At 39.2% G+C, this 14,845-nt stretch overlaps 1 protein-coding gene across 8 annotated transcripts in view; it reads left to right on the top strand.

Moving 5' to 3' along the window:
• The first annotated feature begins 242 nt into the window (after positions 1-242).
• DMXL2 (Dmx like 2) overlaps positions 243-14,845 on the top strand; it is a 178,019-nt gene continuing 163,416 nt past the window's right edge. For all 8 annotated transcript variants that reach the window (XM_065871506.1, XM_065871505.1, XM_065871502.1 and 5 more), the window contains exon 1: positions 243-329. In XM_065871506.1, the coding sequence (XP_065727578.1) occupies positions 243-329 (87 nt within the window). The remainder of the gene's footprint in view (positions 330-14,845) is intronic.

Raw genomic sequence — 14,845 nt, 5'->3', positions numbered from 1 at the left:
CCGCAGCCGAGCGGCGATCCGGGCGGCGGCAGCGGCGGCGGCGGCGGCGGCGGTCGAGGAGCTCCCATGGCTGGGACCAGGCTGGGGGAAGGCAAAAGGGGGGCGAGGCCTTAAGCCCGAGCCGCGGCGGGGTGGGTCCCGAGGGAGGCGGAGCGGGAAGCGCTCTCGCGGGCGGAGGAGGGCCGGGAGCGGGGCTCGTTCAGTCTTCTAGTGCGTTCGCCTGGCCAGCCGGGGCTCTGGAGATGCATCTACATCAGGTCCTCACCGGAGCTGTCAACCCTGGAGACAACTGCTATTCGGTGGGCAGCGTCGAAGATGTCCCCTTCACGGTGAGCGGTGTCCGGGAGCCCGAGGGGGAGAGACCGCAGCCTCTACGCGGGGGCCAAGACCCCCTGTCCCCGGCCCACGCCTCCCCGGGAGGCTGCGAGGTGTTGCTAGGCCCCACCCGAGTCCCCTTTGCACCCCAGTTTAGCGGGGCGGGCCGTGGGACTGTGATTCCTGCGGCTGCTGTAGGAAATTGCCAGTCAGGGGAAAGGTTGGGGAATCCACCGCCCTGTCCGCCCTCAGCAAACGGGCCCCGGGCGTGACTGCACCAGACGGTTCGTCTCCTAGGATGGCCCCAGGTCTGTGGTGGAGGAAGGTGAAACCGCTGAAAGCCCAGAGCGTCCGTTTCGCACCTGCGTCCGTTTCGCACCTGCTCTGGGCTTGGAGGCGCAGAGACTCGGTCTTGTCTCCTCGCGGAGCGTGGAGGCGATGCTGCGTCTGGCTCCCCCTGCCCGTTGTGTTAGGACATTGAGGAGCCGCTGGAGCCGGTGGCTTTAAGCCCAACCCTCCGTACCTCCTGATATGCAGAACCTTAATTCCAACAAGAAAATGGAAAAATTCATTCTCTGCCTCCGAGAAATTTAGAATAGAATAATTAGAGTGACAGCGGCCTGGAGAGCTCTTATTTATGACGAGATCACGGTTTGGTAACCTCCCTAGATAATATTTTAATCCGTTTGCAAGGTAGGCTGGTTGGTTTGTTTTAAAGATAGGGCAATATGAAAATTTTATAACAGTGTTTTTCCTGTCTGTGAGATTAAAAAAGTGTATGTAAACGATAATGTGTTAGAACCTCTTAAAAATCTGGATGAAATAGACATGTTTCTCAAGGAGCTTGGATGGATTAATCCTTTTGAGAATGGAATGTTGTTAGTATAGCCAATTCAAACCAAGCTCTAGAGCTTCATTTACCCACAGAGAGACTCCCATGGATTAACATGAGTTTCTTTTGTGTGTTAAATTTAGATATGGTCCTCCTTGGAAGGAACTGTAGACAATTAGACCTCGATTAAATACACATTGTTGTTAATCATCATTCTCTTTGATGAAATTGGAAATAGCATAACGGTATGCTTTTTAGACAAGGGAAACACTCTGATCTGATGTCTGCTTTCCAGTAGCATGTTTGTAAAGCTGCAGAAATAAGAAAAGCTTCTGCAAAACTGCAGAATCATTATGTAGCACAGTGCATTCAGGAGCAGAATTTATCTAACATTGTGATACATTAGAAATAACCCCACAAGATTGTTTTTTGGCCATTTTAATTTTAAATGTAATCAACTTGGCTTTGTACCAGTTTAGAATGAACCCTTAAAAAATATAATTTGCCTGACTTATATTGTTACACCTATCCCTATCAATGGTGTCATCTGTGTTTTGTGTACTTGTGACCTGAAAGATCCATATAGTGTTGAGCTTGGGCTTCAAGTGTGTAGACAATTTGGGGGGCATAGAGAGAAGAAATTTCCCTCTCCCCCAGTTGTGTATGTGGGGAGGAAGTTCCCCAGGGTTAGAAGAACAGGCTTTCTCCATCAAGAAATGAATCTGGACTCTTGGATTATGGGGTATCTCCACACTATTATGGTCGTGGTAGTTTTCTGTTTCCATCTAAGGTAGAGTGGTGTCTCATTGTGAGGCTGGTGTATAGGGCTAAACAGGTTCAGGTACAGTCTGGAAAAGCCAGTGCCAGAACCATTAGTGCTGCACAGGTGTGGTTATGCTGTAGGCTGCCCATGACCAGGTCCTTGGAATCATTTTCAAATCTTTTTCCACCTCCCTCTTTCAACCTGTCACCAAATCTAGCTGACTCTCTGCAGTGACTACCAGATTTACCCCTTTTCATGTTCTTAGTTACCAGATTATTGTAGAACCTTATTTGTATTACTTAATATTAAAAACTTCCAAGCTGGTTTCCTGACATCTCTGATCACTTCAATTCATCCTCCACACAGCTGCTGGTATAATAATCTTCAAATAGCATTTCACCATATCATTCTTGGCTCAAGAGTATGTAGTTGTTTCTAAGAGCTGTGCTGTGAAATTTAAATTTGTCAGATATTCTTCTGCCATCTTTGACTTTACATTTGATTATATATACTCCTCACCTTGGCCCCTCTGCTCTAGACATACCAATCTTCTCACTCTAGCCTACATTTTTATGTTGCAACAAGAGAATTCTTGCGTTTTGTTTTCCCAAATAATGACTCAGAATTTACCTGGTTTAGGATGCCTGCCTGTGACACTGATTATTTTGGCCCTTTGGCATTTACACACCCATGTTGCACACCATCTCATTTTAATATCTTAGTTTTTAAAAATATATTTATTTATTTATTTTGGTTGTGCCTGGTCTTAGTTGCGGCATGTGGGATCTTTAGTTGCGGCATGTAGGCTTCTTAGTTGCGGCATGTCAACTCTTAGGTGTGGCATGCATGTGGGATCTAGTTCCCCGACTGGGGATCAAACCCTGGCCCCCTGCATTGGGAGCATGGAGTGTTACCCACTGGACCACCAGGGAAGTCCCAATATCTTAGTTTTGAATACACTGATCCAGTTATAATTTTGCCTTGAACTAGAAATCACCTTTTGGACTCTATGAAGAACAGAGTTGCTTGAAAAAATGAGAACAAGCTGTTTTCAAGTACTCAGGAATCAGCTAACAGTTATTTCAATGCCTGTGTTAGTATAGTAAAAATGAAATTAAAAGAAAAGGTAAAACTCCTTTATGTAGAGCATGCCATTTGATTTGTATAGCAATCAGATGAAAAAACTTTAGTTCTGGGTCAGATGACTAACAAGGGGACCAGCCGGGACTGGAATGGAGGTCTTGTGACTTCTCATCTGGTCGGCTTTTCTCTGTAGCATGTTTCTTTCCTGTCAGAGTTCTTGCTCTGAAGGGTGTGTATATGTGGGGAGGGTCTAGACATGGCCAGTGTAGAAGGTAAGACTGTCTTGGAGCTAGCCAGTGGTAACCTGAGGACCTTTTCAAAATAGGGCAGATCATTTATTTCAGAGTCTATAAGCAAAGTGTTTTTTTTTAATTATTTTTTATTTTTTATTTATTTTTTAATTTTTGGTACGCGGGCCTCTCACTGCTTTGGCCTCACCCGTTGTGGAGCACAGGCTCCGGACGCGCAGGCCCAGTGGCCATGGCTCACGGGCCCAGCCGCTCTGCGGCATGTGGGATCTTCCCGGACCAGGGCACGAACTCGTGTCCCCTGCATCGGCAGGCGGACTCTCAACCACTGTGCCACCAGGGAAGCCCCAATATAAGCAAAGTTTTTGAAAAGGAATTGTTCTAAAAGAATTTTGAAGTGTTCATGACATTGTAATTGAAAGACAATCTGTTATGTATATATATTGCACTTGTGCATGGGAGGTGGTGGGTGGTGGTGGTGTGATCGGCTGGGCAGTGAATCGGCTGCCCAGCCGAATCGGTGAATCGGCTGGGCTTGGTTATGTTGTCAGGGCACGATCTCTACTGTGTTGATATGGTGATGCAGTTGGTAGTGGACAAACCCAGTGATGAGTACTTTTAGTGCTAGCATGTGGGCTGTGATGGTTTTTACTTGTGTTTTGGCAGTTAGGAGTTTTTTTAAAACACTCAATTGTAATTTTATAAATACACTTGTATAAATATCACCTTTTGATCATTCTGTTCTTTTCAATGTAAGATCTAAGTCCTGGGAAATATTGTTATCCTGTAATAAGTCAGGTCCCAGGTAGTCCAAAGGTTGATGTATAAGTTTTGTTGTAGTTTATTTTGCCATCGATACATTTCCAACTACCTTCTTACAGGTAAGTGGCTGTTTTAAGGCTTAATGCAACAGATAGTTTAAATTTCTCCTTATTTATGTTGTTTATTACTTTCTGAAAATAGTCCTTAGTTTTTTTTTTATTTTACTTTTCTGTAAGCATTAGAATATTAATTAAAATAGTGATGGTACATGATGATTATTAATATAATTAAAATATTTTTTTCACCTAAGGGGTACAGACTATATTTTCAGACATATAGGGGCAGTTGATGTTACTCCATTCTGATATGAATTCAATACATTGATGAAAAAACTTTACAAAAATTAATAAGTCATTTCCACTTTCAGGGGGCTTATAATATACTGGCAGAGCTAAAAAATGATGTACATAATTACAATGTAAGTCAGGTGAAAGAGATCACATGCAGTTGGGAAGATAAAAGATTTCATGAAAGATTGACACTTGGAAAGACAGAGTAGTATTAGGCATTTCTAGATGGTAAGAACAACAAAAGCCAAGGAGTGGTGTGATATAAAGGATACATTATTGGGTGACTGTTCCTTCACAAAAGTGATTAAAAAAACAAAACAAAACAAAACACAGGACTTACAAAACACCCCACAGGGCTTCTTTATTAAGTAGCGAATACTGTTAGAATTTTGAAAGATACGATTTGCAAACATTACCCTTAGCTTTTTAGGAAAATATATTTGTATTCTGACATTCTTGACTTTTGTTGTTTTTGTTTTTTCTAGTAGTGAATGAAATGAATGAAAAAACATTTATTTAAAAGTTAGACGATAATGTTATGTTACATGTTATATATGACCTTTTTTTGGCATTTAGATATATTTTTATTCTACTGTAGCATAATAACATTCTAGTCCTAGAATTATGGCAACACCGAACTCTGAAAATAATCAGCTTGTTTATACATTTACAAATGTTTGCTGAACACATGGATGTGTGTGGCTCTGTGGAGATTAAGAAAAATAATAAAAAAGAACAAAAAAAATAGTCCAGATTTCAGGCAGTTTATTAAAAAAGTTTAGGAAGCTGGTAATCTATCTACTAGGGGAGTTAAGATATATACTTACCCACAGCAGCTCAGCTGTGTGGTATTGTGAGGCACTTAAATTCTTGTGGGAATTCAGAAGGAATAAGAGATCACTTTTGGCCAGGGGAATTGGAGAGTTAGACAGAAAAATGCTTTTGTACTGGCTAGTTATCAATAGGTATAATGACTTTACCTATTGACAGCGTATGCTGAGAATAAAGGGAAGGACAGAAGTCGAGAATTTAGAACGGGCTTGTTTCCCAAGAGAAATTGGCCCATTTATTCTTGGAGCGTAGCTTCTTGTTTATTTAAATTGATATCTTTTAGAGTTTGTGGCCTTTTGTTTGCTGTCAGCCTGTAGGTGAATATGAGGTTCTATAAGTTTTTACTTATGTCCCTAGGTAGATTGTTAATTAGCCTGCCTTCTAGAGTGAGAAGACTCCTAGCAGCTACCCTGAAACTCTGGTATAACCCCAAATAATGCCTCCTCAGAAATGGGAAGTCAGAGACCAACTACTTATATGACATTGGCCAAATTGCTGAAACTTTTTAGGTTTTTCATCTGTAAAATGAGGTTCTTAAATTAGGTTCTCTTTAACTATTCAGACCTTGGATGGCATTTCTACAGACCTCTGTAGAGATTTCCAAGGGAAAAAGAGAAGATGGACCAGAAACATAAAGTGATTGTGGTGAGGATATAGGTCTAGCGCCCTGCCACTTGTATGTATGTACGAGACTGTTGGTCAGACTCTACAGTCAGGGAGCCTGACTTCCTTTCTGCCTCAGGGATTAAGCCATGCAGAGCCTTTGTGAAGTGGTTCTTCGGGCTCACAGTCGAGAAGGAGGCTCTTGTTTATGATTGTATCCTCAGTATCTGGTAGATGGTACTGCCAGAGTACACTGCAGAGTGGGAGACGGGCCAGGGTGATGGTATTCAACCACCCACTAAATAGATTTACTCCTTTACTTTCTGTTCTTAGCTTTTTGAGTAGTTGAAGGATGACTTTAGAAATTATCTAAAAAATTGATACAAACGAACTTATTTGCAAAACAGATACAGACCCACAGACATAGAAAACAAACTTACGGTTATCAAAGGGGATAGTGGGGATGGGGGGAGAAAAATGAGGAGTTTGGGATTAACATACACACGACTATGTATAAAATAAGTAAACAACAAGGACCTACTGTAGAGCACAGGGAACTATACTCAATATCGTGTAATAGCCTATAATGGAAAAGAATCTGGAAAAGAATATATACATACATATGTATAACTGAATCACTTTGCTGTACACTTGAAACTAACACAACATTGTAAATATGTAAATACTTCAATTAAAAGAAGAAATTATAATCAGTATCTTAATTTGGATCTTGAGAAACTTTTAGAACAAATCAGAGTCTCAGTATTTTTTTTTTTGTTGCCGTACCCGGGCCTCTCACTGCTGTGGCCTCTCCCGTTGCGGAGCACAGGCTCCGCACGCGCAGGCTCAGCGGCCATGGCTCACGGGCCCAGCCGCTCCGCGGCACGTGGGATCTTCCCGGACCGGGGCACGAACCCGCGTCCCCTGCATCGGCAGGCGGACTCTCAACCACTGTGCCACCAGGGCAGCCCAGAGTCTCAGTATTTAATCATCAAAAAGAGTATAGGATGTTGGGTTACAACAGTAATGGTGCAGTGGAAAAACAAGTCGTGCCTGACCAATTGCCTTCTGTGATAGAAAGCAAGGCAGTGTTTAAAAGGGGATAATAATAGAGAATATCTGTAATTCACATTCAAGTAAGGCTCTTCTAGTTCATTTTTTTGTGGCTTATTTTTTAAACAAGTTTGGAAACTAAATATTTTAATAGAAGTTTTAGGGTTTTCAATCTTTTTGAGTTTGTAGTATCCTTTTTTCATTTTATTTTTGCTCTGGATCCCTAATTTGTGATATAACAGGATAGGACTTGTTATTGAGGAAGCAGGGAGGCAGGTGCAACTTTCACAGGTGGTGTGACTGTATTTTCTTGCTCTTAGAGATAGCTCATGTAACCCCGGCACTTGACGTATAATATGTGAAACCAATTGACTGCTTTTATTCTCAAACTTTCTCATTTCATGATTGCTAAAGGCTCCTTTAATGCTCCCCTTTGCCTCCATCCTAAACACCTAAAAATATGGTTAGCTCATATCTCTTTGATGGAGAAGTCATTAGGTATAAAGGGGTCACTGAATAGAACCAGACTCCTTTAAACACTACATGATAATTTGGTGGGGTGATTTGAAAGGCATAAATATCATCCTCTTAGATTATCATTGGAGATGTGTTCCTTTTGGGCTATTCCTCTAAAAATTGAGCCTTCTCAGGAATGATATTTAATTTAATTCATACTAAGTCATGACGTTTTCCTCTTGTGATTTTAGAAGAAACCCAGGAAACCTGAAACTATATGGGCATTATGCAAGGGGACATAGATTGGACCCCCCCGCAAAACATAAAAGTTTTGTCTTAGACTGAGTTCAAAAACACACATAGCTTATATGGTCTCTGCATTTCAATAACAAAATGCTGACATTTTCCTAGGAGTAATGACTTCGGTTTTGTTATATGCTGGCACCTTCCTCATGTCTTCTCTGGCCTTGACTATATCTGTACTTAGGAGGATCTAATCAGAAGGAGATATTAAAATTACTATCATGTACTGTAACCATACCATCTTTTATATGGATGAATTGTCAGTGTTTCCAGGAAAGGCCAGTTCCTCCATTGGTACCGACGATCTTAAATTGGGAGTGATTTTGCCGCCTGGGACGTTTGGCAGTGTCTGGAGACATTTTTGATTGTTGACAAGGTTGTAGGGAAGGACTAGCGTCTAGTGGGCAGAGGCCAGAGACCCTGATAAACATCTTATTATGTGCAAGACAGCTCCCCACAATGAAGAATTACTCAGCCTAAAATGTCAATACTGCTGCAGTTGTGAGAAACCCCAATTAATATCCCAGGTCCCATCCCCTCTTATCTACTCAAGCACATTGCTCTAACAGTTTCTCCTTTTCTGTCTTGTAAAATTGCTTTTTCTTCCTAATTGAAATAGTTTCTTTACTTAGCTCTCCTGGTTGTCCTTTACTTCCCTTAAGTACTCCTTCTCAACCTGATTTCAGATTTCTGTATCCAGCTTTTCTTTGACATCTCCCTTTTGAATGTCTAATAGCTGTCTCATAACATTCTCTTCCTCCAGCCTTCTCTAAAGCAGTAAATGGCTACCTTACCTTTTTTTTTTTTTTCCCAGTTCCCTTGGAATCTTTCACTGTTTTCTTTCATTTACACCCCAGATCTAATGTTGGCAACTTCTGTTGGCTATACCTTCAAAATGCATCCAGAATCTGTCCACTTATCACCTGTGCTGCTACCACCCTGGTCCAGGACACCATCATCTCTTTCCAAGATTATGGCAATAGGCTCTTAACAGATCTCCTTGCCTTCTCTGCCTTTAGTCTTACACTTCTTCAGTTTATTTTCAACATAATAGTGGAATGATCCTGTTACTGTATAAATCGGATCTTATTAGTCTCTCGTTCAAAATTTTCAAATGACTTCTTTTTTCACTCAGAGAAAAGACCTGAGTGCCTTCAATACCCTTTACTGCTATTTCATTAGCACCTAGAACAAAAATTGATTGGGTACAAAATAGTACCCAATAAATTAGTAAATAGAAACGGCGCTTAGTGTAATATACAAAATCCTTAGAGTAAAAATATGGTGACCACTTTTATAAGGCTATTTTTTTACAATACTTTTTGATATAGGTCAATGGCATTAGGCCATATTTAGATAAATGAATTTTATAGGATGGAGGCAGGGAGAGCTAAGAGAATACAATCCAGGTATAAAGCTTAGCTGGTCTGGTTTAATCTAAGGATGCATATTAATGTATTGAGAGGAATTGACAAATTATGTGCCTGTTAAGCAGTTCTAAACTTTTCACAGTTTTGCCTTTGAAAGACTTTAATACATAAAAAATTAGAGATTAACCTAATACCTGGACTGTAGAGATTTAAAAAAAAATTTTTATTTATTTATTTATTTTGGCTGTGTTGGGTCTTCGTTTCTGTGCGAGAGCTTTCTCTAGTTGCGGTGAGCAGGGGCCGCTCTTCCTTGCGGTGCGCGGGCCTCCCACTGTCGCGGCCTCTCTTGTTGTAGAGCACAGGCTCCAGACGCGCAGGCTCGGTAGTTGTGGCTCACGGGCCTAGTTGCTCCGCGGCATGTGGGATCTTCCCAGACCAGGGCTCGAACCCGTGCCCCCTGCATTGGCAGGCAGATTCTCAACCACTGCGCCACCATGGAAGCCTTGTAGAGATTTTTTATTTTAAGAGTTACAGATTTTAAAAAATAGCTGAGCTGGGCCTGGAATTGAAAATGGAGGAGGCTGACAAAGACAAGATTGAGGTGGTTGCCCCACCTGGTGGTAAACTGAAATCAGCCAAAGGAATATTCTTTTTTTTTTTTTTTAACATCTTCATTGGGGTATAATTGCTTTACAATGGTGTGTTACTTTCTGCTTTATAACAAAGTGAATCAGTTATACATATACATATGTTCCCATATCTCTTCCCTCTTGCATCTCCCTCCCTCCCACCCTCCCTATCCCACCCCTCCAGGCTGTCACAAAGCACCGAGCCGATATCCCTGTGCCATGCAGCTGCTTCCCACTAGCTATCTACCTTACGTTTGTTAGTGTGTATATGTCCATGCCTCTCTCTCGCCCTGTCACAGCTCACCCTTCCCCCTCCCCATATCCTCAAGTCCATTCTCTAGTAGGTCTGTGTCTTTATTGCCATCTTACCCCTAGGTTCTTCATGACCTTTTTTTTTTCTTAGATTCCATATATATATGTGTTAGCATACGGTATTTGTCTTTCTCTTTCTGACTTACTTCACTCTATATGACAGACTGTTAGGTCCATCCACCTCATTACAAATAACTCAATTTCGTTTCTTTTTATGGCTGAGTAATATTCCATTGTATATATGTGCCACATCTTCTTTATACATTCATCCGCTGATGGACACTTAGGTTGCTTCCATCTCCTGGCTATTGTAAATAGAGCTGCAATGAACATTTTGGTACATGACTCTTTTTAAATTACGGTTTTCTCAGGGTATATGCCCAGTAGTAGGATTGCTGGGTCATATGGTAGTTCTATTTGTAGTTTTTTAAGGAACCTCCATACTGTTCTCCATAGTGACTGTACCAATTTACATTCCCACCAGCAGTGCAAAAGTGTTCCCTTTTCTCCACACCCTCTCCAGCATTTATTGTGTCTAGATTTTTTGATGATGGCCATTCTGACCGGTGTGAGATGATATCTCATTGTAGTTTTAATTTGCATTTCTCTAATGATTAATGATGTTGAGCATTCTTTCATGTGTTTGTTGGCAATCTGTATATCTTCTTTGGAGAAATGTCTATTTAGGTCTTCTGCCCATGTTTGGATTGGGTTGTTTGTTTTTTTGTTATTGAGCTGCATGAGCTGCTTGTAAATTTTGGAGATTAATCCTTTGTCAGTTGCTTCATTTGCAAATATTTTCTCCCATTCTGAGGGTTGTTTTTTGGTCTTGTTTATGGTTTCGTTTGCTGTGCAAAAGCTTTGAAGTTTCATTAGGTCCATTTGTTTATTTTTGTTTTCATTTCCCTTTCTCTAGGAGGTGGGTCAAAAAGGATCTTGCTGTGATTTATGTCATAGAGTGTTCTGCCTATATTTTCCTCTAAGAGTTTGATAGTTTCTGGACTTATATTTAGGTCTTTAATCCATTTTGAGCTTATTTTTGTGTATGGTGTTAGGGAGTGATCTAATCTCATACTTTTACATGTACCTGTCCAGTTTTCCCAGCACCACTTATTGAAGAGGCTGTCCTTTCTCCACTGTACATTCCTGCCTCCTTTATCAAAGATAATGTGACCATATGTGCCTGGGTTTATCTCTGGGCTTTCTATCCTGTTCCATCGATCTATAGTTCTGTTTTTGTTTCAGTACCATATTAGAAGCAAGATTTTCTTTAGAAAGTAATTTTAAGAGTGTTGGGAATTCCCTGGTGGTCCTGTGGTTAGGACTCCTTGCTTTCACTGCCGAGGATGAGGGTGCAGTCCCTGGTCCGGGAAAGCCGTGGGGTGCAGCCAAAGAAAAAAGAAGAATGTTTTAATACATAGACCAATGGAACATTTAAACATGGCTGTCGTTTTATGCTAGAAAAATTTTATATAATCAAAAGCCCAATTTGGCCATTAAAATCAAAAAGCAAACAAAAACCATAAAGAACTCAATTTTTTGTTTTAACATTATTAATATAATATCTACATTGTGAAAAACTCATAATTCAAACAATGTTGAAATATAGAAAGTAAGAAGGAAAGTTTCCTTTTCCTAGTAGAATTTTGTTTAGCCTAACGTCCTGGTCATCCTTGATTCAAAAAATATTTGAGTGCCTAGGCATACCCTCTAAGGCAAACCAGCTATTAAATATGCACTGTTGTACACTGTTGGTGTATGTTGTTTTAAGGTATAAAGTAGTTAAATTGGTAAAGTAGTTGAATTACAGCCCTTCTTTCTGGTAGTATTTAATAGTGCCAGTTGCATGTGGTTGATATATAGAAACACAATTTTTTTTGAAATGGAAGGATTAATATCCATCTTGTATGTTAAATTGGTATATGAAATGAAATGTTTTACAATTTAGATCTAGTATAGGAATTTTAGATCTAGGAATTAAAGAATTTAATCAAAGCTACACAGCAGACCCTGTGGCAGAATTAAGACTGAAACCAATAAACAAATGGGACCTAATTAAGCTTAAAAGCTTTTACACAGCAAAGGAAATCATCAACAAAACCAAAAGACATCCTATGGAATGGAAAATATTTGCAAATGATATGACTGACAAGGGGATAATTTCCAAAATATATAGGTAAAAAAAAAAATCAAAAAAACAACCTAATAAAAAAAATGGGCGGAAGACCTGAATAGACATTTTTTTCCAAAGAAGACATACAGATGGCTAACAGGCATATAAAAAAATGCTCAACATTGATAATTATTAGAGAAATGCACATAAAAACAACAAGATATCACCTCACACCTGTCAGAATGGCTGTCATCAAAAAGTCTACAAATACATGTTAGAGAGTATGTAGAGAAAAGGGAACCCTTGTACACTGTTGGTAGGAATGTAAATGGTGATGCAACCACTATGGAAAACTGTTCCTCAAAAAACTAAAAATAGAGCTACCATATGATCCAGTAGTTCCACTTCTGAGTATATATCCAGAAAAAATGAAAACACTAAGTTGAAAAGACACCTGCACCCCAATGTTTATAGCAGCACTATTTATAATAGCTAAGATATGGAAGCAACCCAGGTGTCCATCAACAGATGAATGGATAAAGAAGATGTGATACATATATATGCACAATGGAATAGTACTCAACCATAAAAAAGAATGAAATTCTGCCATTTGTAGCAATGTGGATGGACCTAGAGAATACTATGCTTAGTGAGATAAGTCAGAAAAAGACAAATACTGTATATCACTTATATGTGGAATCTAAAAATTAATGTAAACAAATGATATGCAAAACAGAAACAGACTCAGATATAGAAAACAAACTAGTGGTTACCAAAGGGGAGAGGGAAGGAGGGAGGGGCAAATTAGAAGAATGGGATTAAGAGATACAAAGTACTATATATAAAATAGGTAAGCAACAAGGATATATTGTAAAACACAGGGAATTATAGCTATTATCTTGTAATAACTTTTAATGGAGTATAATCTATAATTATACTCCATTAAAATACTGAATCGCTGTGCTCTACACATGAAACTAACATAATATTGTAAATCAACTATACTTCAATGAGAGAGGAAAAAAAAAGGACTGGAACCTAAGGCTCCAAGTTCTTTTTTCTCCCCTTAAAATTTAAAAAGTAACACATGCCCTTGTAGATAGTTTGAAAAATGTAGAAGAAAGATAAAATCATTTGTAATTGTACAATCCAGAGATAACCCCTCTTACCATTTTGGTAAAGTGGACAGAGGCCTCATGGAGGAGGCTTATTTGATTTCAGAATGCTTATCTGTATTTTTTTCCTGAATGAGTTTTGGGTAGTTATTTTTGTAAGAATATATTCTTTTGTGTAGATATTCAAATTTATTAATTTAAAATTGTTCAGAGCCACCTCTTATTATGTTTTTGAGGTTTGCAGCATCTGTTATATTGCTTCTTTACTCTTTACTATCATTGGTTATTTGTGGCTCCTCTTTTCCTTCAGTAGAGGTTTATCAACCTAATTAATCTTTTAAAATAACCCACTTCTAACTTTACTAGTTCTTTCTGTTATATATTTATTTTCTATTTCATTAACTCTTATTCTTGAGTTATTATTTCCTTCTTTCTGCTTTATTCGGATTAATTTTGCTGTTTTCTTCTTAATTTGAGATAAACATTCCAGCCTCTTTTTCTAATATATACATATAAGGATGTAAGTATTATATTCTTAAGACTTACATTACCTGCATACCACAAAGCTATTTTTAATTTATTTTTATTTATTAAAAAAATTTTTTTAAATTGAAGTACAGTTGATTTATAGTGTTTCAGGTATACAGCAAAGTGATTCAGTTATACATATATATATATTCTTTTTCAGATTCTCTTCCATTATAGGTTATTACAAGATATTGAGTATAGTTCCCTATGCTATAGAGTAGGTCCTTGTTGTTTATTTTATCTGTTAATTCAAAATTTCTACTTCATCCCTGCCTCCCCTTCCCCCTTTGGTAACCATAAGTTTGTTTTGTGTGTCTGTGAGTCTATTTCTGTTTTGTTAATAAGTTCATTTGTATCTTTTTTTTTTTTAGATTCCACATATAAGTGATATCATATGATATTTGTGTTTCTCTCTCTGACTTACATCAGAGATAATGATAATCAGAGATAATGATAATCTCTAGGTCCATTCATGTTGCTGCAAATGGCATTATTTCATTCTTTTTTTATGGCTGAGTAATATTCCATTGTGTGTGTGTCTGCTCTGTAATTGTGGTGTGCGGGCTCTAGAGTGCGCCGGCTTAGTTGCCCCACGGCATGTGGGATCTTAGTTCCCCTACCAGGGATCGAACCAGCGTCCCCTGCATTGGAAGGCGGATTCTTAACCACTGGGCCACCAGGGAAGTCCCTTTTGTGTTTCATTCTTGAAAGACATTTTTGCTTAGGTTGCATAGGTTGAGGATGGCAGTATTTTCTTTTCAGCATCTTGAAGATATCACTCCTTTATCTTCTTGCCTCCACTGTTTGTGTTGAGAAGTGAGCTGCCAGCTTGTTGCTTCTTTAGAAGTTGTATTTTAATTTTTTTCCCTCTAGCTGCTTGTAAGGTTTTTCTTGTCTTTCTGGTGTTTTACTGTGTTGTGTCTTGGTGTCCTTTGTTTTTCTTTTTAATCCTGTTTGGGACTTTTGAAATTTTTGAATTTGTGAGTTGATGTATTTCATCAAATCTGGAAAATTTTCAGCTAATAGCTCTTCAAATATTGTTTCTGCCCCATTGACCTCATGAGACTAATACATTAAATATATTAGGACTTCTCTGGTGGCACAGTGGTTGAGAATCCATCTGCCAATGCAGGGGACACGGGTTCGAGCCCTGGTCCGGAAAGATCCCACATTGCTATG

Source organism: Phocoena phocoena, chromosome 2, assembly GCF_963924675.1.
Source record: "Phocoena phocoena chromosome 2, mPhoPho1.1, whole genome shotgun sequence".
NCBI lineage: Eukaryota > Metazoa > Chordata > Mammalia > Artiodactyla > Phocoenidae > Phocoena > Phocoena phocoena.
The sequence above is the reverse complement of the archived record's forward strand: the minus strand, read 5'-3'. Positions and strand labels throughout refer to the sequence as shown.